This window comes from Coptis chinensis, chromosome 2, assembly GCF_015680905.1.
Source record: "Coptis chinensis isolate HL-2020 chromosome 2, ASM1568090v1, whole genome shotgun sequence".
In the NCBI taxonomy this organism is placed as follows: Eukaryota; Viridiplantae; Streptophyta; class Magnoliopsida; order Ranunculales; family Ranunculaceae; genus Coptis; species Coptis chinensis.
The window spans coordinates 93910475-93934402 of NC_141457.1; the positions used below are offsets into that span (position 1 = coordinate 93910475).

At 35.5% G+C, this 23928-nt stretch overlaps 1 protein-coding gene and 1 pseudogene across 2 annotated transcripts; both read left to right on the plus strand.

Annotated features, from left to right (window-relative positions):
• Positions 1 to 3539: 3539 nt before the first annotated feature.
• On the plus strand, positions 3540 to 4394 carry LOC147519110 (sm-like protein LSM2 pseudogene; annotated as a pseudogene).
• Positions 4395 to 7214: 2820 nt separating this feature from the next.
• Positions 7215 to 20123, plus strand: LOC147519111 (protein ROOT HAIR DEFECTIVE 3 homolog 2-like). 2 transcript variants are annotated; one of them, XM_086590780.1, is made up of 14 exons: positions 7215 to 7446; positions 8046 to 8199; positions 8739 to 8824; positions 12376 to 12474; positions 12563 to 12682; positions 13474 to 13591; positions 13865 to 13982; positions 15288 to 15449; positions 15656 to 15780; positions 15909 to 16171; positions 16254 to 16350; positions 16465 to 16635; positions 19866 to 19956; positions 20037 to 20123. In XM_086590780.1, exons 10-14 carry the CDS (start codon positions 16161 to 16163, stop codon positions 20042 to 20044), a joined length of 378 nt encoding a protein of 125 aa, XP_086446906.1. In that variant the 5' UTR covers positions 7215 to 7446; positions 8046 to 8199; positions 8739 to 8824; positions 12376 to 12474; positions 12563 to 12682; positions 13474 to 13591; positions 13865 to 13982; positions 15288 to 15449; positions 15656 to 15780; positions 15909 to 16160; the 3' UTR covers positions 20045 to 20123. The 2 variants fall into 2 exon arrangements, with proteins under 2 accessions (XP_086446906.1, XP_086446905.1); XM_086590779.1 differs by lacking the exon at positions 7215 to 7446 and having other exon boundaries at positions 7659 to 8199; positions 19866 to 20106.
• Positions 20124 to 23928: the final 3805 nt, after the last annotated feature.

The following is a 23928-nucleotide window of genomic DNA, read 5'->3' on the forward strand; positions in this document are numbered from 1 at the left end:
TGCCTCCGCTCCTATTATCAAGACCCCGTCGTCCCTCTTTGTTGTCAAGACCCGGAGGTCGTCTCTCGACTCTTTATCAAGGCTAGCTATCAACTGCGATCTCCAAATCAGGATGCTCACTAGAGCCGCCAGCTCACTAGCGCAGGCAGACTCACTTGGGCCCTGACGCCCACCTGAGTATCACGCTCACTTGAGCTCATAAGCTTCTTAGCCTCTATAGTTCTTACTAGTTTATGACCTCTAACTCTAGGATTAACTCAGCGAGAACGCTCTCTGCGAGCAATACGTTTTCTTAAGCTAACACGCTCTCCGCGAGCAATACGCTTTCTTAAGCTAACATGCTCTCCGCGAGCAATACACTTTCTTAAGCTATCACGCTCTCCGCGAGCAATACACTTTCTTAAGCTAACACGCTCTCTGCAAGCAATACGTTTTCTTAAGCTAACACGCTCTCCACGAGTAATACACTTTCTTAAGCTAACACGCTCTCCGCGAGCAATATACTTTCTTAAACTAACACGCTCGAGCAATACACTTTCTTAAGCTAACACACTCTCCGCGAGCAATACGCTTTCTTAAGCTAACACGCTCTCCGCGAACAACACGTTTTCTTAACCTACCACGCTCACTCGAGCTACCAGGCTCCATAGCCTATACAGTTCTTACTAGTTGACGACCAACAACTCTAGGATCAATTAAGTAAGAACGCTCTCTACGAACAAAACACTTCCGTAAAGCGTGAAAAGGTCCATTGACCTATTGGAACGGAACGCTTCGTTCCATAAGCGATCAAAGGTCCCTTGACCTATTGGAGCAGAATGCTTACATAAGCAATGAAAGGTCACTTCTCACTAGTCGAGGACCTATGCTTCTAAGGTCCACTTAGTGCAAAACGCTCACTAAAGCATCTGGCTCACTCGAGCTCCAAGACTTCCTCGTGCAACAACTTTCTTACTAATTGAGAACCTACATCTCTAGGATCAATTCAGTACGTGTCAAACCAACATCACTTGTATCTTCCGTTACTACTCCGCATGCTTCCCAGTTCCCACGTGTGGAATTACTCTCATCAGGTCGCCCCCACAGAATTGGAACGACCTAATGAGAAGGGGCAATGTGAGGGACTAATATACACAACCAATGTATATCATACACGTGTCCAACATAACAGAAATACCACACCGACCTCATATCCTTGACCTCCAAACTCGGTTCATAAGCGATTCGCCTCATGTAGGTGGTCTACTTGAGCTCGAACTACAAGCAACGACATCGTCACCTGATCTAAGATGTTCATCCTACAAGCTCGCTCTAGGATGACGCAGGTCGCACAGACGAACTCACCCAGAACGCTTCATCTCATGACATAATCCCTTATCCAGATGCAATCATTACCAGGGCCATACTTACACAATCCATCACCACAATATATGAACCACTGCAACCACTCCCCATCATTACGGAATTCCTACCAATACCTACCCTACACGCATCCCTGATCTCCACCACACATCTGTACTCGTCAGTACACGTGTTGCGCAGATCTACATGCTCAACAATTATAAATACCACCCGCATGAACTATGTCAGACTTGATTCTTCTCTTCCCCTAGAATCGATAGACAGATACGTAGGCAGTTCACTCAACAACGAACTCGGTCTTTTCTATTTTCAAACCCCCTTCTCTTCTCCAATTATATTTGTAAGGGATAACTAAAACACACATTTACAGAGGGTATATATTGGGTGATCTTGGACATACCCAACAAAACACTCCCATACCCTATAACTAACATAAATTTTTGACATATCCCAATAACTGTCTAAATCCAATAATATCTTCCGAATATTTTTGGGGTATTTCCCATAAGGACAAAAGAATTAAAAAAAAAGAAAAACAAAATAAGGACACGTTTATTTGGTATCCTTTTTTTTTTATTAAAAGTTTGTTTTCGCATTCTTTGCTGTATCTTCTACACAAAGTGGAAAACCCTTTCTTAGTTCATTTTTTTCTTAGAAAAGAAAATCGGTACTTTGCATTAACCATCAATCTTTTTACCTCTCATCCATTAAAATTCGACGGGCATGGGTTATTTCATATTCTAATTCACAATTGAGATAATGCTAGTTGCTTTTTTAATGTGCCTCAGCTCCATATTTTAAAAGCAAAGAGAGCTAACAGTTTGATAATGTGAAGAAAAAGATGTTCATGATATATATTATGGTACCCAACACTAGTAAAGACAAGCAACATGAGATAGAAATGATAGAAATCTTGCTGATTGATTGAACTTTCTACTTTGAATAACGGAGTGCAGAGGATGATGACATGCATAAATCAATGAGTCACGCTGCCATACCTGTAACGGAAGCATAACAATATCTGTAAAATTCAATAATTTTAGCCAAACAAATATCCTTTCTGCTAATCAATATGCCAAAGAATAAAGACTAAGTATCATCGAACAATATTAATGTACACCTAAAATCAATTTATAACTCTGTTCACTTCTAAATTAATTTGGTTTTAATCTAGTATATTTTCATTAATACCACGTGAGAAAGGGAGAGAAGTGAAGAAAAGTCAGAAAACTACATAAGTACCAGAAAGATTTCATTGCAATCTTACTTTCCTTATTTCATGTTAGTTAAATTTCCTTTTTTCAATTTTATGGCATCTTTTTTTTCCATTTCGTCTCCGTTAAGTTATTGGTTGACGTCATCAATTAGTGGACACATGGAGAGATGCTACTGGGCAAGGACGCAATGAGCTAACTGCCCAACGAGCAAAAAATTTCTCATAAATATCTTGAGTACGCCTAATAAAAAAGAAGGATAATTTAGAAAGCTAAATGTGTCTAAAATTATTTTATTTATTTATTTTAAAGTTGGAGTACGGGAGTGTTTTGTTGGGTATGTCCAAGATCACCTTATATATTCAACCTTAAATTTTGCATTTGATCCAATCAAATTGTGGCAATTTTCTTATTGCTAAAATGGTAAATTAGAGGGTATTTATTCAACCATAATTAAGGAGAGACGTCATTTGGAGTGACGTCTGAGTTTAATATCATTTTTTTTTTATTGGGAATTATAGTGCGGATATTTATAGTTTATATCTTTGTGTGTAATTAGAGTTGAAAAATCCTAATAACACCTAGGTGGAGCTTATATGGAGGTGTAATTTTACACCATCCATTAGAGATGTCCTTAATTATCACATCCACTTTTCCAATTTTGGGCGTGGTATCAATATATCAAAGTATATTCATGTCTTGCCACTAAAAAAACAAAAGTATATTTAGGGGTGTGCACGGGTCGGTTTGGGTCGGGTTTGGGCTAAAACCGACCACCGAACTAATTCTATCGGTTTATGTGATATAATAACCGACCCGACCCAACCTGATGGAGTTAACCAACCCGCAACCGACCCGACATTTTCTCACCTAACCGATACCTGATCCAAACCGACAGTTTTTTCGGTTTACCCAACATTAACTGAACCAACCCGACAATTTAGTAGCAGTACCAGTGGGGATGGACAAATGTTTTCATATTGAATTAAATAATACAAATTTTTACACTAGATTTAAAAACATAAACATTAATCATTTAAATCAAAAGTTATAACTAATCAAATAAACCAAGGATTTAGTTGAAGCAGCGGTTTCCAAATTATTATCAAACCCAAATATGTTGTTCTTTTCATATTTCAAGGATTTGGTTGGTAGAGAAGTGACAGTAGAGTTGAAAAATGATTTGGCAATAAGGGGAACTTTGCATTCTGTTGACCAGTATCTTAATATTAACCTTGAGAATACTAGAGTTGTTGATCAAGACAAATACCCTCACATGCTCTCTGTAAGGAATTGCTTCATCAGGGGATCAGTTGTGAGATATGTTTAGCTCCCCCCGAAAGGAGTAGACACTGACCTCCTCCATGATGCCACTAGACGAGAAACCCGTGGTGGTTGATTTTCAGTCCATTTCATTACTCTTATCATAGTGAGATCAATCTAATGCAGTGGCTGTTCATTCTGATGCATTATTTTGAAATTCCAGACAACTTTCAATACAATGTGTTTAGTTTGTATATGTACCTTCATCTGTGTTAAACGGATCACTTCGAATTTCTAGATAAATTTGGAGTTCAAAAAAAATAAACCAAATTTCTCTTCTCTCGATTATCATAAACAATAGCAGCATGAAATCCATTCTCTTGAACATTCCGAATTTTATCTTCAAAGAAAATAAAAGCATAAAGAGGTGTAAGTTTGAGTGGAGGAAGGAGATGAGCACTTAGTGAGGTTTGGTGTAGTGGCGGCTTGGTGAGGGAGGAAGAGGAGTTAGTAAGAGAGAATGAACTATTAGCTAGAGTTAGTTTGATTTTATGCAAGATCCAAAGGCTCAAAATTGATTTTAGTATCTAACAGTTATAAATAAAAGTTATTGCTAACCCTAACTTAAAATTTCGGGTTGGGTCAGTTTTTTTGGTTTCCAACTGTCTTAAACCGATGACCGAATCGAAGGGGTCGGTTTTATAGTTTTCTAAACCAAACCAAACCGGTTCTGTATGAATAACCGACCAAAACTGCTCGGGTTGGTCCGGTTCGGTCGGTTTGGTCGGTTCCCTCCGTTTTTTGCACACCCGTAAGTATATTCATGTCACAGAATACAGATGGTATCAACGTATTATTCATTCTTTCTAATTTGGAAAAACGGGGAGCAAGAAAGTGAGAAAAACAGCTCCGTCCAATTAATTCATATATAATCTTTCAATGCATAAAAAGTAAGTCCAACTGTACAAGGAATGAGCTTATGAGCTTTACCAAAAAAAAAAAAAAAAAAATACATGAAATGATGAAATGAGCATCACAACTCTGGTCCTACGTCCATCAGAAAGCGACTTGCACTTAAGAGTTAGGACCATCGCATTCTTTGGTGGACCAACTTCTGTTATCTTGTACCCCTCAGATTTTCTCTAGTCATCAAAGTTAGTTTGCCATTACCGATTAGCCATAGCCCATCAGGACATAAATTAAAGCTGGAAAGTTGGGTGGCTATATATGATAAAGAAGAAGCTGGTCTTAAAACGCGTTTTTTTTAGAGCATTTCCAATCCAAATCATTTTGAGGGGAAATAACAACTTGTCATCTTTATGAGTAAAAAATAATGGCCCTATACAAATCAATTTGAAGGGAAATAATAACTTGTCACCCTTATGAGCTAAAAATAATTACCCAATGCAAATGTGACAATGAAGGTAGTTTTTCAAAAAGTAATAATGAGGGTAACACGTACTTACTACGGAGATAGCTGTTGAGTTGTGAAATTTCGGACCGAACTTTTTATTTCGTCATGTGTATTTTTTTCGATTTTTTTTTCGGAACAAGATGTTTCATTCCGTCTCGTGAGTTTTTTCAAATTTTTTTCGTTTCGTTTCATTTCGTTTATTTATTTATTTTATTATTATTATTATTTTGAAATGAAAATTTTTATTAATAATGATAACGAGTTTTACAATTAATTAATACAAACGTGCAATAAGCAGCTGTGTCGAAAGTCCTTTCTAAATAACAAATTTTATCATTCTAAATGCAAACTCGTTAGAACCAACTATCATTATGTTATTGTCCATAACTTGCTATAACCTCATAAGGAGCTCAACAGATTGTTATGCCAATAAATCGAAAGTGTCGAAACTGAACGAAATGAAACAATGTTGGTTAGCCCTACAAACATTCTCGTATTTCTCAATTTTCTCTGTCGCTGCTCTATTAACTGTTTCTTCCACCTCAAAACTCCATTCCCAAGCCCTACCAACGAAGATGCTCCAGTTACATCAACACACACATGTTTTCCCTCATACCAACTATAGATTAATACATTCGTAGGGCCAAAACATCCATCTACCCTCATTTGGATTGATAAGAAAATTGATAGGAGCCTCTTTCTTCACTTGTACCCTAGCCTCTCCAAAATGCATCACATAAAATGTCTCTGAGTCTCTAACATGATCATGTCGATATTTGAAACCTGAAAAATGTCTACAATGTACTGCATTGTCCCCAAAAGCATCCAATCTTATTTTTTTTTGCAAATATGGAATAGACCACTGTCAGAGTACAAAGAACTCATGAGACGGTATCGAATAATAAAACGATATTCCACCGGCGACATACGCTATCCAAGTCCTTCAATCGGAATAACAAATAGAAAATCATTTGCTTGTTTTGATTACAAATCCAATGACTATTTTTTGACGAACAGATAAAACAAACTCCCTAGCTCTCAAGACCAACAACAAAATTATTATTATTATTATTTTCGGACGGGATGTTTCATTCTGTCCGGCGTGTTGTTTCCCATATTTTTTCATTTTTTACATTCAGACGGAATAAAACATTCTGTCTGAATTTTAAAGTCATCTTTACATTGGGCAACCCCCTAGTAGCTTCTCACCAATAAAGTAACTATGAGGGGAAATAGTCCTATGTGGCGCTTATGTGGAGGTAACAAGTTGTTGCTTGCATTGAGAATGCTCTTCAGGAAAAAAAAAACAATTACGTAACAAATTGACCCAAGACTCCAAGAGCAAGATTCCTTATCTTTGAAGCCAACTAAGGCAATAAATCCTAAAAAGCAAATGGAATAAAGCCTTTTGGAAGAAGGGGGCAAATGTGCCTTGGATCATACCAAGAACATCTACTTCTTCCTTTTAAGCCCCACGTAAGTAAAATGTATGATCTCATCATAGTTTGGACTCGGTCTGCTCTATATAAATAGCAATGACTTCAATTGTTCAAGATGATCCTGGCCGTGAGGGCTGCATCCATATGCATGAAAAGATAAATTCACCCAAGAGAATTGGGTGAATCTGATAACAAAGTTGGATTATATTTGTATATTAAAACCTTTCCAATTTGTTTGATTTTTTTTAAAAAAAAAAAATAATTGCAAAAAAAAGTAAAGTGGTTTGTTAATTTGTTATCTCAATTAGTAGAGTACACCATAATTAACATGGACATTTAAATTGGATCAGTCTTTTTTCTACCATGAAATACCCTTGATAAAATATTCAAAAAAATGATTCAAAAATTACTACCATTTATACCCTTAAGATTACATAGTACCGTAAGGACGTATGCGTAAATTCAGGTCGGAAATCAACTACACGCCACTATTCAATTATTCGGAATTACCCTTCACATTAATTGCCAAATTATTACATTTTACACCGAAATTAAATGCAAGAAACCAGCCGTCTCTTTTCTTCTTCTCTTCTTCTTCTCTCTCCCAAATCTCTCCTAATTTGCTCTCCCTTATAAAAACTTAAACGGAGCCACAAAAAAAAAAAAAAAAACATACCTGATTGTCTCTCTACTGCCGATTATTATTAAAAGTAAAGCGAAAAAAAAAAAAAAAAAAAAAAATCGGTTTCAAAAGGTAATATATTTCTCCTCTATTTGATTACTTGATTTCGATTTCGATATCGATATTGATTTAAACCTCTTGCGCATCTCTTCGTCCTCTTAGTTCATGTTTTTTTTTTCATCAAGAATGCGTGTGAATAAAAATGAAAAATGGGTAAAGTTGTCGTTGTAACAAATACAACTTCTGGTGCATAACTCATTTAAGCCCTTTGCAAACCAGAAAAACGAATGGGGAATAGATTGAGCTATAGTAACTTCTAGGCCTTATGAAATGGCTTGTTGATGTCTGTGTAATTAGTTCTTAGTCATTCAGTTTCAGTTGTTTGCACAAAACTATATGGGATAAATTAATAAATACTTATTTATATAACTGAATGGACTATGAATGAGATTTCTTATATAACCTATCATTATGACTTATGAGTATGTCATGATTCATGACAATGACCATATGTGTGAAAGAAGTGGTAGCTGATTTTGGTTGCATGAATGAAATTTGAAGCACAGTTCCCATGAATTTCGACTTTTGTTTGTAACTCCCATTCCTCAGTGAAGTTGTAATTTTCCTCGCCGTTTCTTTATTTAACTAGGCTTCATGCGGTGCTTGCACAGAGAATTGCAGAAAGCAACTCATAATTTCACAACGGTGATTGGGCAGGGAGCATTTGGTCCTATTTACAGAGCTCAAATGTTAACCGGAGAGACTGTTGCAGTAAAAGCCCTTACTACAGACTCTAAGCAAGGAGAAAAGGAATTCCAGACAGAGGTACTTCGTACTTCTGATCATTGTCTCAAGTACTATTTCCATTGAATAAATTTTCCTTACCCATGACTAAGAAACTTACTGTTATGGCGTTATGAACTTTTGTGGTTTTTCCACATGAGCTTATCATTTGTGATATCTTACTTGGGTCTTCCTTGTGATCTATTGCAGTAATAATTATTAAATACAAGCATGGCTTAAAGAAATTTCTCTTGAAAACATTATGGTGTCTAGCAATTGTGTTTTTTCTGGCTAAACCATAATCATAGAAGTCAACCCTGCACTTATTGATTCAATGAAGGGAACTGGTTGGAGCTTTTCGTGGATGTTTTGTCCTTATTTACCGATCTTAATTTTTCTTGAGAGTTGAACTAGTGTCGAATTGTATCTACCATTCTACCCACCACCTCCCTTTTTTTAATGTTTGTCCACCAATTTAGAACTTTAGATACCTATATACTCATCGTGGTATTTCAAACGTGTATTGTCATTTGTATGCACAGACACTTATGCTAATATAATAACCGTTTTTTGTGCAATAGTCAAAGCAATTTTAGAGCAAAGCACGACACTTAGTAAATGGCAAGATATTACCAATCAAGATAGTGAAGAAGGGAATGTTCTTAAGGTTGGTTCTGATTCTAATTTTTGGTTCCTTAGCATATGTATACATTCCTCAAGTAATGCTGAGTTTGCTGTTTAAATAACACTAATTGAAGGTTCAAGAGTTGAACAAGTTAACAGAATGGATTGAAACAATAAAATCCGTGCTGGCTTCTATGGGAGATGGAGAAATAAGTATCTTTGTGTATCTTACTGCCTGGGTTGCTTATTGGGCCTAATAGGGGTGTTGTCAGTGATTTTGCATCCGAATATTAAGGCAACCATTATTTCTCCGCCATTTTTTTTTAATGTTAACTTTAATGTGAGAGTTGAGATTTTGTGCGTGATTATTATGTGGGATGCTCCATTTTTTTGTCATTCTACCTATCGTTTGGGTGTTTTAGGGATAACTTAGTATTTGTGGGATGCTCCATTTATGTGTCTAGATTATACAAATTGTTTTACGTGTTTGAAGGTGTTTTAGGGAAAATTGACTTAGTGTGTGTCTGAAGTGTCACTAACATTCCCCTACGGCTCTACTCCTAGAGGATACAAACTTCACCTTTCTTTGAATTTGGTCATGATGTTCCCTATGGAATATCCTTCCGAAAACACAAGTCTTAGAGCCTTTGCTAAACCAACCATCTACAGCTGGGTTGCTACATAAGGGGTTACCTTCCCTAACCGTTACACTAACTAATTATACTGTTTTTGTACATCTTCATTATATACTTCCAATGGATCTGATAAGAAGAAACGTGTGTTTCAATTTTGTAACTTGAATCCTTTGATTTAGTTAATTGAATAATCTTTTCTTTTAGTTATTAAGTTGTCTTCATAAGGGCTGATGCTTTATAAATAACTATCCATATATTACTGTTTCAATTCAGCTATAACTATTACGCATTCACAAAAGTGAACTGCTCGATTATTTCAAGTATCTTATTGTTGGAGAAGAAATAGGTGGTCATTTTTCCTTTTGAGTATACAATTATAAAATTACTAGCACTAACTGTTACAGATTTAAAGGGAAGTCCGTGCAATGCTCTTCCCAGATAGTAGGACGTAGGTTATAAGAAAATTGTTATAAGCCTTTCACTCGGAAGTCCTATACATATTGAAGGTTGAGTTCTATCTATCCCGAAGTTCCCACTAAATTAACTAGAAAACTAGGAATTTCTTAGTTCGAAGAGTAATTGCTTAAACTTCTTTAAAACAAAACCACCATAGAAAGTAGGCAAGCTAGCATCTAGGGAATCACATAAAGGAGTTGTACGAGCTGTTCCAGTCACAAACTGAGGAGGGGAGCAGCAATGGAATCTCTGACAGGCAGGTTCATCTTTTTTTTCGATGTATTTCTGATACACTTTGATATTGGTCCTAAATAGTTGTTCCGAATGCAATCAGGTAGGATAATTCCCAAGGTGCGTGGTTTCTACACGTAGTCATTTAACAAAAGTCCATGTAAAGCTGGTTTAAATTACACTCCAAGTGGAATAAGTCCAGTCCTATGTTTAAATTTGTCCGTTAATTTGATCACCCAGAGATGTTTCATATTATCTACTATCATATAGAGTTAATTATAAATACTACTTTTATTACTTTATTTATCAATATCATAAGTAAATTTGCAATTTCCAAAAATCTCCATCGTGTACATGTTTGTTGAACTTAGATTTTCATCTCATTCTAATGGTGAAACAGTGAAGGTATTATAGTAACGTCCACTGTGTTTGCTCTGTTTCTTCTTCGTATGAGCCATCCATGACAACGGATGAAATCGATAACGTAGTCCACAAAATGATCATTGATGCTGGTGCGTATCTGATAAAACATAAAAAGATAATTTACCTACGAAATGAACGATGTACTCAAAACGTAAGTAAACTAAAACTTATTACGAGTCTATATTTATCAAGTTTTCTACTCTCAATTCTATCGAAATAGAGTGGAGTAACAAATTCGTTCCACTCCTAGTTCTCTAGTATGGAATGTTTTCTAGTCTAATTAATCGGTCTTAAGTCTAATGAGAGTTTTACGAGGGGGAATTATACTACGATGCAACTACCCACAAGATACAAACTATAATTGATTCAATTACGGAAATACTACGTTGATTCTATAATAATGAATTAGGGGGGATTGATTCCACCTTAACTCAACTTAACTCACTAACGATTTTAATCGTCAGAATCCGAATTGAAATCGCTACGCTAAACAATTGGTTCTTCCTAATCCCTAATTACACATGACATTTCTACCAATTCATAACTAGCATGTGAACGATTAAACCCATTCTCATGGCCGAATTAATCGTTTCTAGAGTGGAATAGAAATTACGACGCGACTTCTACGATAATCGAATCAAGCTTTCATCAAGGCTTCTCAACCCCCTCTAATGGAGGTTTAGCCGAGAATCATTCAAATCATTTCCATATGAATCTAAACTAAACATAATATCAAGATTCAAATTTACTAATCTAAATTAAATAATAATTAAAATATAATTAACAACTAAGAAATGGTAACCAACAATAATTAAAACTAGATCTAATAGATTGAAATAACAAAAATCGAAATGACAAGAATAATAACTATTTTATTTATCTAATGAATGATATTCAATGATTCAATAAATTAATCTAAAACAAGAAATGAAATTCTAAAACTAAGTTCTAAAACTCATTAATGGAGGCTAACTAATCTAATTCTAATCTAGGTCTAACTATCTACCATTAACAAAGAGCTAAGCTTTTGTTTTATACTTTCGGATCCAAAATCGTGCATGGGCTTGGAGCCATGTTTTGGGCGTCGAATCGCCCAAAACCCAATTTCTTTAGTCCAAAATGGGCTTTTCAAATTGCAGTTGGCTTTGACAGATGTTTCGTCCACTTTTTCTCCTCTGATTGGGTCAAGGCTTAGACCATTGGAAAGCTCTTTCCGAGCGGTCGTTTCGACATAAGGTAGGCCCAATTCGGTGTCCGAGTCCAAAGATATGGTCTTCTAAGTTCTCACGATTTTGTGTCTTTGTTTACGCCCGCGTTGACTTTGACTTTTCATCTTTTAACCGGCTTTAGAAAGGCTTTGTCTTCTTGAATCTTGGCCTTTAATTACAGAACTCCTTATCAACCAACCATTGCTCCTTTATCTCGCTAAAGTGGCACATTTTTGCACATAATGGACTTTGAAGCCTGAAATGCATAAAAACACGTAATCAGTATTAACTTTTACTTATTATTCACATAATTGGTCTAAAAGTATGATTATTAAGGGGTTAAATTTACAGTTTTGGGCTCTTATCAGTATCCCTCACCTCTAGGTTATGGGGGATTTCCAAAAAGTGTGCACTTCTGTAAATGAATGCATGTGTCACGGAATACTAGCACAATTGACTGTGATCAATTTACTCATTTTTAACATTTTAGTCAGTTCCTACTTCCGAGGGCAGTCTCCTCTGTGAAGTTTGTGTGGGTGAACCGGCGTGACTAAGTGAATTGTACCTGCTAACAAAATTTTACGTACACATGTGAATCTGTGACTAAGGATATGCTTAGTGGAAACTTTTTTGTGCGCCAGATCATTTCTACACTCAACCACTTTCCGAACCGCATCAAAAGCCGCACGCTATCCATTCCAACTTCCAAAGCAAAACCTTCTTGCAAGTCGAATTTTCAGGTCTTATCTCAATAACCCCCTATTAATTAACTAATTGTACTACTACTCTTTTATTATTGTTTTTAATGTGTTTTATTATATGGGTCAGGTCACCGGTTGAGTTGAGTTGTGTTGTGGAAACATTTACCATTTCACACTGCTACTGCTTCTGCATTGTTGACTTCTATGCTTTTTGTTTCTCGACCTGGTCTCGGTTGGCTTCCAGAAGGTACCTAAATGTAATGCTTTTCATAATCATTACTATATCACAATTTAATTATGTGTAAACCATGTTAGTCATACATAACATAATTAAATATACACCCCAAGTGCTCCACTTGCCCCCATTATGAAATATACAAGGACTTCTAGCTACTCACCTGGTGTAGTGTAGCTGGAACCAATGCTATTAAAGGCGGAAGCGAGGTAGGCAGAAATATTTAGTGAAAAATAGTTGTAGGTCGTTGTCAAAGGCGTTGCCAAGGTGACCCAAGGCTTTAGTTGAGAAGCCTAACACGTTGCACCCTTTGTTGATAACATAGGCTGGAACTAAAATTGTGATGTTATACTTGATCTTTCTCATAAGTAATGAGGATGTCAGTGTTGGCTATGCTTATACAGTAATTGAATATTTATTGTATAACATTAAATATTACATATGAAAAGAAGTGAAGAACACTTACCTCTTGACCATGAGGAATGATCACTCACAAATAATTTTCTTAGTTAAATACGTGGTAGTGTTGTGGATCCTTCTTCTATTCTCTCTATTTTGCAAGAATACGAAGACCTTACATCGTCAGAATTCATCCTTGCAATGGAAAGGGAACCAAACAGTACTACTATAACACTATTCCTTTTTTTTGTGCAAGTGTTGGGCATAACAAAATCATAAGCCATTAATCCTCACAAAGCCCAATTGTGAAACTTCCCCGCAATTGATACCCTATCTCCAAGTGTATATTAATGTGTAAGCATATACTATTTCTCAGATATAGTTCATGTTTGAAATCCTATCAGGGTTGGATTAGCATGAGTTTTCCATCTCCAGCTAGTGATTGAAGGAGAGCAAATGAGTTTTACTCATGGGTTTATAAGCACTGACTTGGTTTAAAACCGTTTTGATTCCAGAGCTCAGGTAATTGATGAAGACTTTGTTGTTTGTTATCTTTATTTTAGTTTTACCAAAGTGATTATGACCTTGGGAACCATTCACCGTTTGTCATTTTCTTTTATATGTTGCTATCTACATTCGTTGGATTTCTATGTCAGCAGGTTATATTGTAGCTTTTATTATTCATATATTTGTTAAATCCTTATTTTCATATCTGTTTTGATCTCAATACTATGAGCCTTTTTATAAAAAGTGTTTCATAAGATTGCATTGCATCTCAACGCCTTCCATTTACAGGGTCAATAGCTCCTCAACGGCATATGAGTCTTCCAGAATAAATACTACTCCGTATATATTGATCAAGGGGTGGGTTCGATGGTGTGATTTATTTGCAAGGTTGCCAAAGGCATTGTAGGTAAATGAAAGGCATATAATCTTCATATTTTTAAACACAAAACACTGTAAATGCACGTGATATTCAATTAAGGACATATGTGTAAATTGAAGTCGAAAATCAACTACATGATACTATTCAATTGTTCGCGACTTAGCCTTCACATTAATTCCCAAATTATTACTATTTATACCGAAATTAAAAGCAAGGAAACTAGTCGTCTCTCTTCTTCTTCTCTTTTTCTTATGCACCCATTTCTCTCTCCCAAATCTCCCATAATTTGCTATCTCTTAAAAAAAACTAAAACTAAAAGCCAAAAAAAAAAAAAAAAAAAACACAATTATCCTTGAGTATCTCTCTATTGCCGATTATTATTAGAATTTAGAAGTAAAGCAAAAAAAAAAAAAAACTCGGTTTCAAAAGGTAATATATTTCGTCGAGCACTTGAAGTATCTGCTCGATTCCATATTTTTCCTTTTTTTCCTCCATTTTTGTTTAAATAGGTTGCAATTTTTTATTTTTTTTAAAATTTGGTTCAGCCTCTTCAGCTGGATGTCAAATAAAAGTTTAATATGTTGCATATTTCCTACCACAATGTACTACTTTTATACCGCCAACGATAATGAGCAAAATTAAATGAATGCTAAACCATATGCACAGGTTGTTGGAAGCCTAATGTATGCAATATTGTGTACTATACCAGATTTATCTAATTAGGTTGGTTTTCATATGTTCCATACTTAATTTATATTCTTAAACCTTAGTTTAATGGAAGGCTAGCCACTTGAGAAAGTTAAGAGTACTCCATGCATTTTTGTTAAATATCATGGAGTACATGCAAATGCAAGTTGAACTCATCATTTAGTGGTTCCTTCGCAACCAATTATTTTTTGGTTGTAACTAACTGGCTAATTTTTTTTCTTCCTGTACTTCGTTTTCGTTTTTGAGGATTTCAGTTTTTTTGTAACTACTATTGGTGAATGGTTGTCCAATCCTAATGCATTAATCATTACATCTATTGAATGTTTGGTTCAATTCTATTAATTTTGTGACTAATTTTTCCAGTTCAAATCTAATGCGGTTGATATCTAAATGATAACTAGGGATCTAAAATGACATGAGTTCTGTCATTTTTATATTTGTATTGTTGAGCAAATAAGGTTTGTGTTACTTTTGGCCCTATGGGAACTCAATATAAAAACGTGTTTGTCACTTAAAGAAAAAAAAATAACGCAGAAGGTTTGTGTGTTAATAAGGATTTGTGCATTGTAGCTTAAAGTTGTCTTTCCAGTAATAACTGATGTTTATGCATTGTGCAGTGTGCAGTATGTGCAGCCTGCTCACCAGTGCATGTTGAGGCATATAAGGTCTAGAGCATTGGAGAATTTTAAGGACTAGAAAATTCATTTAACAAAGGAGAACCATTTGCTGCATCAGTTCGTGTGTCTACCCAGTCTTGAATGTCTGGATTTGATAAAGGAGCTGCAGGTGGGATTAACTCAAATCTACAGTTATCCAATTTGTTAACTTATAGTGGTCATCCTTGGGCTATAGACACTTGACAAACTTCTTTACAACCATGAGTTGTGATGTCCAACTGAAAAAGTTTCCTTTGAAGTATTAAATTGTGTTTGTTATGTTGCCGATATACATGCTTAATACCCAGCTCCAATTATGTGTGTTTTGATTTCCAGATGCTGCCATACAACAGGCCAACTGGGATACTACAAAAGTCAGAGAAAAACTTCGACGTGATATAGAAGCACATGCAACATCTATCTATTGTGAGGAATTGTCAGAGTTGAAAGCCAAGTATTAGGTGTTGTACCTTAGATTTCATTTTGTAATCGCTCTAATTAAAGAATGTTGAACCCGTACAAATATCGTCCTTGATACACCTGCTATTTTGAACTAAAAATTCATCAATGATGCTTTTATGATTTGTAGAAACAACTCAGTGAAGCACTCATTGAACCCGTGGAATCCCTATTAGATGTTTCTGGTCGAGACAGTTGGGCATCAATTAGAAGATTACTTCGATGTGAAACTGAGTTTGCTCTTGCAAAGTTCTCAACTTCCCTCTCTGGTTTTGAGTTGGACCAAGCGACTTATAATGGAATGGTTCTAGATCTATGACCATTCGCGAAAAGTATTGTGGAGAAAAAAGCAAAAGAAGAAGCTGGGAAGGTGCTGATCCGAATGAAGGATTGGTACCTATTTTCATCCTATAAACTTTGTATCTACTTCATTTTTCCTTAATTTTGTTTTTAACCATCTTTTTTTTACGTTTAGGTTTTCAACAGTGTTCAGTCATGACAATGATTCAATGCTAAGTGTTTGGACTAGGAAGGAAGACATTAGGAAAATAACAAAAGATACATGTGCTGCGGTATTACTATTCTGAATACTATTTTATACCTTTAGGCACAGGATTTTGAGTTTCATAATCATCTGCATGTGGTTTTGCTGTAACGGTCGCCAAATTCTTATTAATGTGTTGCAGTCCTTGAAGATTTTGTTTGTGATGGCTGCATTACGCTTGGAAGACAAATCCGATAAGATTGAGAATGTATTATTTTCTTCTCTAATGGATGGAACTGTTTCTGTTCATGGGTCTCAACAGAGCAGTGTAGGAATCTTTGCAGATCCGCTAGCCTCAAACACATGGGAAGAGGTATTATATTCTTTCCTTCTATGTTTTCGTCTTTAGTAATATGTCATACCCCGAGACCCATCACACATCCCAAAGACGTGGAGATGAATCTCGAGGCAGTCACTATCACAATTCTATTGAAATTTCGACAGAGTTTCTTTTATTTTATCGACGTTTCGTATACTAAAACCTGTCACAACCTGGAAATCGCATAATTCACCCTTCCAACAACCATATATATACTACTCTTAACTTTAGATACGACAGGGATACATCTGTATATCTACAAAACTGTTTAAGTGAGAACCGTTATCCAAATACATCGATTATTACATCAAAATGAACTGGCTCTCTATATACAACCAAAAATGAATTAGACTCTCTCTATACAACAAAATAACTTGACTTTGTCCCTCGTCAAGCATAAAGAAAACCACCCAAATCCCCATAACCATCTTCACTAGTGGTAGAGATAGTCTCCTCCGCAACTGGTTTGTCTGAAAATGTTAATGTAGGATGAGCAAAACAATTATGCCCAGTAGAAACACACATAACTAATAAATAGTGTACTTATAGCAAACCATTTAAAACATGCAGGATTTTCATAATAATATCAAAATATTGTGACTATATAATACATCACTAACTAGCATAAATCATTTTGGCATGCTTCTTTAATATTCAAAATAGAGTTTTCACAATCATCATACAACTATTGTGGCCGATGCATCCTATTAGAATGGTGAGGGTACGACTAGTACTCAGCCTCAGTCCCAGGCATATCTCGATTCAGTATTTCCCAGTATGAACCATGCACCGTTGTTTTCCTGATTTTACCGGCAGGGAGCTGAAATGTCGTTGTTGTGTTCGTACACACAAAACCCAAAGCTTTTAGGGCTCAGGTGGGCCCTGTAACCACGACCCCCATACGGGCTGTCATCCTAGCTTACGGTGGTCAACCGTTCGACGACTGCAGACTGCTCATGATCCTGACCCACGTCCAGGAGTGGACTAAACTCTCACTCCTCGCGTCTAAACCTCATCGAGGTAACATGTAACCTCACACAAGCTAAGCACCATACAGCGTGACACGTACAATCATGGTTATCTAGAAAAGTAGAAAAGGAATTCCCGGACTACCTCTTGTGATGCATCCCTTTAAAGATAGCCCACTACCTCGAAAGGTGTACACCACAGTTGTAATCCTAGAATGAACTGCCGTCTCCGGAAATACGACAACAATTCCTTCTTTATAGGAATTCACAATTCCTTTTCTAAATCCCCTCGTGATAAGCATAGTAATATATACTTGTATTACCGGTTATTTCCAAATACTATAAATACATATTTAGTTTTTCCTTTAAAACTGCTGGTTCTGTATGTGTGAGTTCCTGGATTTCCAACAATCGATTAAATACAACCTATGACTCCCAAACGGGCCAGTCATAGTAAATGACAACCTATGATATCCAAACGACGAATCATAGAGAATAACAACGAATCATAGAGAATAACAACGAACTATATCCATGGAACAATCCAGAACCTCACACATAGTTACAAACACCCGGGTAATCCTTACCCACATTACAAAATCCATCTCTCTGTCTCCTTACTGAGACAAGAGACGAGAGCCCCTTCCCAAAACCAGTTTTGCTCTTTTAACGAAAGAAAACAATCCCCACTACCCAGATTTCACAAAACTCATTTTTCACCCAAAAGCTATCTATATATCTAGTTTTTATCGGGGAAAAATACGAATGCAAAACATGAATATCACATATATATGCATGGTTGATAATCAACTATCTTTTACTAATTTAAACCAATCAAATCATGCATGAAAATAAGCATGCTAGATATTGGTATGTAAGTTCCTACCTTAGCAAGCTCCGTTTCTCCTCAAGTCCTACTTAACCGAATCCACTCGTGTTTAACTCCTATAACATCATATATATAGATTATTAGAATTTATAAAACTAACGAGTAATTCTTATCTAATGTAAGTCGAGAAGAAATCTCGACACTAAGCATTTGGGTTTCCGATAAACTTTCCTCTAAGTACGGTTAACCGCGGTTACAGTTCATTTCTAGCCTATTCTTCCGACAGGTCTCTACAGTCCATTTACAGCCATTGTAGGACCTTATGCCAACACCAATCATATCAATTCCACTAGCAATTAAAATTTTTCACAACTCCAACTACAAACAAATTCCACACCCTTCCATTCACATTAAATCTAGTAATAACTAAGTGTGTGTCCTTTCTCATTCAATCATCTCTCAAACAAAGTATAGAACTAACATAAACTTCTCTAAAATAAAGTGAATATATAATAATTCTTACCAAGACAGTAAAAATAGCTCCTTAGCTTTCTTCTCTACCAATTTCACTCAACTCTATCTTCTCTAAACGGCTACTGTCGAAATACATCACCCCCCCAATTCAATTATTTCCATCAATACATCAAATCCATCGAAATTGAAGCTAAATATCTATTTGAGACGAATTTAAACTCACCTTTCACTGTGCTACGACGCAATTCCAAGAAATTTTGAATCTTCACACTTGAATCTAGTGTTTCTAAGGATTAGGTGTGAAAACCTTAGGTTTGGATCAATGGAAATTGGGCAGCTTTGGTTTTCTCTCTCCTAGGGTTCTAAGTGGTTGGCGAAGTGGAGAGGAAGAAGAAAAATTGGGTGCGAATTGGTTTGGTGCGATTTCTATGCGAATTAGCTAAGGGTTAGGTAATAAAACCATCCTACCCTTACCTTGTTATCTATTATCAAGCAAGGGCTTGATCACACGCTATTGCGTGTAACGCCTAAGTTTGCGCACGTTATACCGTAATTGGGAAGTTATCGTCAAATGACTTAACCTGTCTCAAGTTTCCGGGTTTATAGGCGACAAACTCGTATTGACTATGCAAGTATTTAGTTATGCGTACACGAATTTACTATGTATCGAATTATTTTATCACTTATTATTTATCTTCTTTTTCGATCTTCGTATATTCTAGGTAACTAATGATATGAAACCTTAGAACTTTTCAAGTGGTTTTCTTGAACTAACTGGGTTTCTCAGTCGGTGTTAAATTAATTTACGTTACGTCAAGCTAAACGTCTATCCGACTGGCCACGTACGAAATCGTCCCTAAGGTTCACGTGTCTTTTACTAATTTACCCTTAATAAGAATTCAAGACTTTACATAATAGCTCCTGAGTATTGTGTTAAAGAAAAGTTTTCTTAGGTCTCCCCAAAGGATGTGTTGATTACACCAGTTCAATGCAAGTCTTTGTGGAGGCAGTTCAAGACTGAAATTGAATATACAGTGACTCAAGGTATTTCCTCACAAGTATGTTACTTCTTTCATTCAATAGTTTTGTTGTTTGGTTGTATTGAACCCATATCATATCATCAGAGGTGTAATAACGTTAAGGAGAGGGGACATCGCACGTGCTGTTAATATTTCTCGAGTTCTACTGCTATTTGTTTCTCGACAGTAACTTCGCTTGATCTATTTTGCCTCAGAAAGTTATGGAGTCTTGATTGTTTTCAAAGGCAATAGTCAAATTGGATATCAGGCAAACCAATTAATTATAACAAATCAATATTTCTCTCTATTTGATTTTCTATAAGGTCCAATTCTAACTCACCAGTGAACTTTCAAAGATCAAATAGGTATGATAAGTAGCCATACCTATTGTTGCTGACTTGCTAGATTCGACATATTTGATCTTTGCTAGATTCCAAACTGCAGCCTTTCGAAAGCAGGTATTCTTTCATTGCTCTACATTTTTTTTAAATTGTGTTTTAAGCATATCCTGGTAGTTGATTTTGTTTTCTTTGTGATGTTCAGTCGTCGTTGGAATTGAATGAGCAGAACTGCACGCATTAGCCCAATATCGCAACAAATAGGTTTGACATATTTTGGAATTATTCTATGAATATGATCAAAGTGTGCTAAAGGCAGGTTCTGTTACATTGTTTTGTTATCTAAGATCATTTGCACACAATACTGCTACACGCTACAGTATCATGAATAACAACATCAAACAACGCTGAAGAGTTGGTTTCAAATCAATGGCCTATTATAAGTAAAAGATGTTGATGCCTATGAGAATAGGCGGGTGTTGTAGAATGGATGGCCTATTATTTGTGATGCTTAGACAACTGGTTCCTTAGTATTCCATACGTCTCAATTTTCCATACGCTTAGTATTCAATTGAGTTGTTTATCAATGTAAAGAAGTGTTTCGGTCCTCTAACGCCTATCAAGTGTATGCATGTGTTTGTACAAAAAATTGAGCACTTCATTTCAAATTTCTTGTTTGCTATGATATTTCCTTTAGCCTTGCAACTGATAACGACAGTTTACATGCGTTCACCATTTTTCTATGTTCATGGTGATGAACATTGGCTATAAATTCAAGCCATTATTCGTGTTATGTTTATTTTTATTTTTTCCCTATTCGTCCTGTTATATATCTACTCTATAAGGATTTGATAATCTTAGTTCATGTGATGACTGTGATGACAGGTATTGTTTCTTCTTCTTATTGTTTTCTAATTGTCTTGAACTGTTTGTTACGGACACCTTATTCATTCATCATTTTTCAATCATTTTTGAATTGTGTTTGATTGTGTTTAGTTTCTGATTTCAGTCACCAATTAGTTTGTATATAGACAATCCAGTGTTAGATTGCACATCCTCATTCTAGAGGATGGAAAAAAAATAGTCTAACTTAGAAAAGCATATGCTAGTATATAATTATAGAGAAGGGACCTATTTCCATACTCAAATATGTTAGTATATAATTCCTTTTTTTTACTTTCGATGCTGAGAGTAGTACTTATAACTGGAGGTTCTTCCTAGTTTATACATTATAACAGTCCTTCATTGTATTGCCCTCACCCGTCCCTCAAAGTGTGGTGATGGAAGCAACAAAGAAGGATTCCTACTACATTAACAATTGAAGCTTTAGGCCATTTTTGTCACTCTATGATTCAAACCAATAAGTTCAGTCTCTCTCTACCATTTCAATTTCTTATAAGGCCTCAGAAATTCACCGGTCAATATCAAAAGACATGTCAAAGTTTATGATACAATTCTTTTTTTTCAAAAAAGTCTGCCCCCCAATCAATTCCATAATGCACTGTGCTTTTGAATGTGTTATATATGTAATGGTCGTCAAACAAACTTTAAAGAAGTCCCTATGCATGCATATTACATTAACTAATACTTACATCACCCAAATTTACATACTTTACTAACTTTCATTTATATATATTTCGTAATAAATTTTTTTGTTAACCACGTGAATAGCATGTGCATCTTGCTAAGTTTTGTAAACTTATAATGGTGAAAGGAACAAATGCGGGGAGCGGGACTTTGAGTATCCTAGAATCCTAACTTAAACAGTAAACCACAAACTCATGCATCCTTGATTAATTTGTCAACAATGACGTACATGCTATTTTTCCATATACTCCCTTATGCAGTTATGCCTTATCTAAAATTTAATATTCCACTTTATTACTTCAATTTGATAACATGGGATCTCCAACAAAATATTTGCACTTATCTTCATCTTTTTGCCCAAGGTTATTTCCACTCTCCTTCTGCCAAGTGCCAACTATTATTTCACTTCCTTTGAAATGTCTAAAACTTGACGAACTATCAGAAAACTGAAAGTGGCAAAGAGCATATTAAGTTCATGCTTTTATAAGCAGCAAAAACCAAAGCCCCCAACGTAGTTCATTTTAAAAGTATTAAATTATTTGTTTATGTTTTGACTAAGGTATTTAATGGTAGAAAAATATCCGGATGACTTTAAGGTCCAGGAAATTTTAGAGAATTAGAATAGTTGAGATCGATTATAGAATCACAATAGGATGATATTCTCCTGTTTTGTAACATAAGAAATATAATGCAGTTTTTTGCAAGACAGAAATGAACTTGCAATTTTCTATGCAATTAATTTAATCACATAAAAGTTAGGGAGTGTTTGGATCCTATTTATTTATTGTCAAAAAGTGTTTATTAATGAAAAAATATTTTTTGAAAAAATAAATGTGTTTGGTCTCTATTTAAAAAAAACATAAAACTAGGTTCAAAACCCTGATTTCGGTCTTTATTAGCCTAAAATCCATTGACTTTTTGAATTATGTCTAAAGCCCACCCGGTTTGTAAAAGTGCGAAATAAAAGTTTCGTTTTCGGTGAGTTTGCGAGAAAAAACCAACCGCACCTTTATTGTTTTTTCAAAATACCTTACATACCCTTTTATATGAAAGTTGTTACTTAATTTCTTTCTTCCTCAATTGGCAATGGTGATTTCTCATATCGTGATTTTAAATTGAAATTGAGATCGTCTTTTCTCTTTTCTTCTTTGTTCTCCTTTTGCTGGACTTTCTAGAACTGTTACCACTAAGGTACATTTATTTACACCTACACTTCTATTATTATGTTACCTAGGGCAAGCAAAATATGGAAATTGACTACTGATAATTTAACTTATCGTTATCTCTGTATTTGATCATTTTTTTCATTGAATAATATAACCTGCACTCTTTTGAGATAATGGAATTGTTGTAATTTTTAGTTTCATTTCAATTTTGTGTTGTAGGATGAATTTTCTTCTTCTTGAGTTATATCCTACAAAAATTTTGACTCTCGCGAGTCGTATTGGTCCGTCTTCTTCAATTATCGATGTCAAAAATGAGATTTCGACGAATTGGCCCGAGTTAAATCAATCATGCTTTGATATTTCTTTCACTCGCGATAGGAAGGCATTTGTTATAGAAAATGATGCAGAGCTTCAATCTTTAGCGTGCTACAACTTTGCAAAGGGCTTATCTACAGTTAACATTGATGTCTTTTTGAAGCTTGATAGTATGTTGTGTTCTTATGGAGTAGGTGAAAGTAGTACATCTGGTGATAATTCTTCTAATTCTTATGGTAGTTCTTGTGCTTCGGTAGTGGACTTTGGGGTAGTGAAATAGTGCCTATTAAAGAATTGAGGAGTAGATTATGGGCTTTTAATCTCAAACATGTTGGTCAAACATTTGTTGATGCTAATGATTTCCGCTTAAAGTATTGCAAGATTCTTTACATTTGAGACCGGGTACAAATATCAATTTTCAAAGAATGATCCGGGAGAGTTACGGTTTATTGTGCTAAGAAGGAGAGTAATCGGTTGTTTGTGGCGTGTACATGCAGCTTCGAGTTTGACTCTTTTGTGATAAAAACTATGCATTCGAAAGCACTCTTGTGGATTAGCCCCGCAAAGATATTAATAGTTGTTTGATGTCGA